This window comes from Muscardinus avellanarius (assembly GCF_963383645.1).
Source record: "Muscardinus avellanarius genome assembly, chromosome: 7".
Classification (NCBI taxonomy): Eukaryota; Metazoa; Chordata; class Mammalia; order Rodentia; family Gliridae; genus Muscardinus; species Muscardinus avellanarius.
Genome location: NC_137793.1, coordinates 30,874,105 through 30,877,538, shown reverse-complemented (window position 1 = coordinate 30,877,538; position 3,434 = coordinate 30,874,105). Strand labels below are relative to the sequence as shown.

The following is a 3,434-nucleotide window of genomic DNA, read 5'->3' as shown; positions in this document are numbered from 1 at the left end:
AAGGACAGTCTCAGAAACATAGTGAGACTCCTATGAATCTAGTAAGACCCTGTTTCAAAACAACAACAACAACAAAATTAAACAGGTCTGAAGGCATAGCTTAGAAGCTTAGAGGTAGAATGCCTCTGGGTTCAATCGCCAGTAATACACACACACACACACATATGCACATACAAACACACACACACACTCACACACACATACCTGTAAAAGCTATGCAATCTCATTTGTTATAGGAAAAATGTTAATTAAAATTACTAAAATTTTATTTTTCACCTATCAGGTTAGTTGTTGAGAAAGAGGTACCTTCCTGCATTACTGGTGGGAATAATAGACTGGTAGGTATAATTATGGAGAAAATTTGTCAGCGTTGGACAAAATTAGATTTGCATTTATATTAACTCATCAATTCTAAATCAAGGGATTTCACCTGAAGATACATCATCAAAAATTAATTATGCGCTTTTTTAACAAGATGGCGCCGAAGGCGAAGAAGGAAGCTCCTGCCCCTGCGAAAGCTGAAGCCAAGGCAAAGGCTTTGAAGGCCAAGAAGGCAGTGTTGAAAGGTGTTCATAGCCACAAAAAGAAGAAGTTCCGCACATCACCAACCTTTCGGAGGCCCAACACACTGCGGCTCCGGAGGCAGCCCAAATACCCCCGGAAGAGCGCCCCCAGGAGAAACAAGCTTGACCACTGTGCCATCATCAAGTTCCCCCTGACCACTGAGTCAGCCATGAAGAAGATAGAAGACAACAACACATTTGTGTTTATTGTGGATGTTAAGGCCAACAAGCACCAGATCAAACAGGCTGTGAAGAAGCTCTATGACATTGACGTCGCCAAGGTCAACACCCTGATCAGGCCTGATGGAGAGAAGAATGCGTATGTTCGCCTGGCTCCTCATTATGATGCTTTGGATGTTGCCAACAAAATTGGAATCATCTAAACAGAGTCCAGCCGGCTAATTCAAAATATATGGTTTTTCACTATGTATAAAAAAAATTAATTATGCACATAATTATTGACTGCAGCACTGTTTATAGTTGAAAATTATTAGAAACAAACCAAATACTTTATTTGAAATAAACACTAAATAGTAAGTAAGCCTTAAATAGTAAATGGCACATAAAATAAACATTAAGTATAAGTAGTAAATAGTTTGGCACATCTACTCAATGAAGTTCTATGCAACTGTATGAATGGAAGAACTTGTGATGAGTCAGCAACGTACAGAACAGATTGCAAATTGAAAAAAGCAAGATGCAAACAGGTATGGTATGTTATTTTATGTAAGAAAGTATCCCCTGATAACAAGACAAATGTATATGTTTATTTGAGTAAAAGAAAACACAGGAAGCAAAAAGGCCAATGAGGCTGGCTACATAGAGTTTGGGAGTGTGATTGGAGTGAAGAAGATATTGGTATGGGGACAATGCCAGTTCTTTGAATATAACTTTTTATTCATTTTGTTTATTTTCCTTAGATTTTAAACAATTTCAAATTCTCCTTTTGAATTTTTTTGACATAGGCATTATGTAAAAGTATATTATTTAGTTTCAAATATTGGGGACTTTTCAAAGTTTTCCAGTGGTGCAAAATATATATCTATATCTTATTGTTTATAATATTTATATTTACTTATTTGTTTATTCTTCAAATTTGCACAAAAGCTTCCAGAATTCATATTTCAAGAGGCTCACAAATTAGAATTTAATATATATTTAAATGTTTGCCTTTAGAGTATGAATATATAATTGAAATGTTGTATTTACAGATTACTTGAGTTAGTTTCAGTCTATCCACTTCGGAGTAGACATTTTTATTTTGAAATATGATTTAGCTCATATGTTTCTGCTTGTTTTCATTTTATGGTGCCTTCTCCATTCTTATGGATTTTATTAGCTTATTTGTATGTAAGATATGTCATGGCTCCAAAAATCAAAACCACAGTAAATCAAACTTGTATGATATGGCACAATGATAGACAAACAGAACAATGAAATAGAATAAAAAGTCCAGAAATATACACATGTATGGAAAAACATATATATATATATATATATACATATATATATATATATATGTATGTATATATATATATATGTGGTATGAAATAATTATTGACTGCAGCACTGTTTTTATTTATATATAAATGAAATATATATAATTGTGGTACTGAGAGGCAAACCTAGGGGAATTCTACCTCCAAGCTATGCTCCCAGTCATTTCTTTAAAAATTTGAAACAGGATCTTGCTAGGTTGCTGAGGTCCTGTCTCAGTCTCCCAAGTACTGGGATTATAGTTACACCCAGCAACATTTTTACAAAAGAGTAGACAATATAAAATTCTTCATATGATGTTGATGAGTAGGATAACATACTTTTCTAATTACATTATTAATGCATGCAACAAATTTGCAAAACTCTCTGAGATTATCCTGTAATAGTAAAAGCTCCTATACCTTGTGGTACAGTAAATCTACTCTTAGGGAAGGATTTCTGGAGAGAAATCCTTGTTTATATGCAATAGGAAATCTGCGTAAGAATATTTTTACCAGCTTTATTCCCAATACATTAAATTTATAAGCATATCAAATCTCAACCCGAGAGTAAGTAAATACATTAGTGTATATTCATTCATCAGAATATTATTAATCAATGAAAGTAAATAAACTATAGCTACACATAAAATAGGTGTGAGTTTAAGCCATATAATAGTAAACAAGTAATTTTAATAGAAACATTATTCCTTATAATAGTGAAAAATTTTAAATTATATAATTTATATAAATATAAAAGAATCACATGTTTCCATGCTTTGTTTAAATAAGAAAATTATATATAAAAAAGCAGGAGAAGAATGAACACAAAATTCAGAAGGGTGTTTATCTTGGATGAAGGTAGAAAAGAGAATTGAATTTGTGAAGAATACATTTAAGAATTTGAGTGTCTACTGGAATGATGTGTTTGTTGCTTATTACTTGGACCTAATGATATTTATGGAACAAGGTATTGTGATTAACAAATAATAGATTCTATTTCAGAGAATCTACCCAGAGCAGATATTTAATTGGTAGGAGCTACATTTTTAACTTTTGTTTCTTGAGTATTTTCTATATATCATTTGTTAAAGGAGAATCTAGGTATTAGAGAGTTGTGGAATGTAATGTAGCATCTCTACTACTAGTTTGTGAAGGGTTTGCTGGTATACGAGCTTCCTTCTGCTGCTGTGATGATTATTACAAATTTAGTGACTTAAAATGTCAGAAGTTTATTGCTATATATTTTAGGTTGCAAGAACTCCTAAAACCAAGTTTTGTCAAGAGAGCTGAATTCCTTCTGAAGTTTCCAGGAAATAATCCATTTTATAAATCTTGTTCTGCTTCTTCAGACCACTTGAATTCCATGGCCCATGGTCTTTTCTTGGACTCGCCC

General features: G+C 32.8%; 1 protein-coding gene across 1 annotated transcript; it reads left to right on the top strand.

Moving 5' to 3' along the window:
* Positions 1-457: 457 nt before the first annotated feature.
* LOC308265372 (large ribosomal subunit protein uL23-like) lies at positions 458-946 on the top strand (the record flags this gene model as incomplete). Its single annotated transcript, XM_080699036.1, has 1 exon — positions 458-946. The coding sequence occupies one exon, from the start codon at positions 458-460 to the stop codon at positions 944-946; it is 489 nt and encodes a 162-aa protein (XP_080555162.1).
* Between the last annotated feature and the right edge of the window lie 2,488 nt (positions 947-3,434).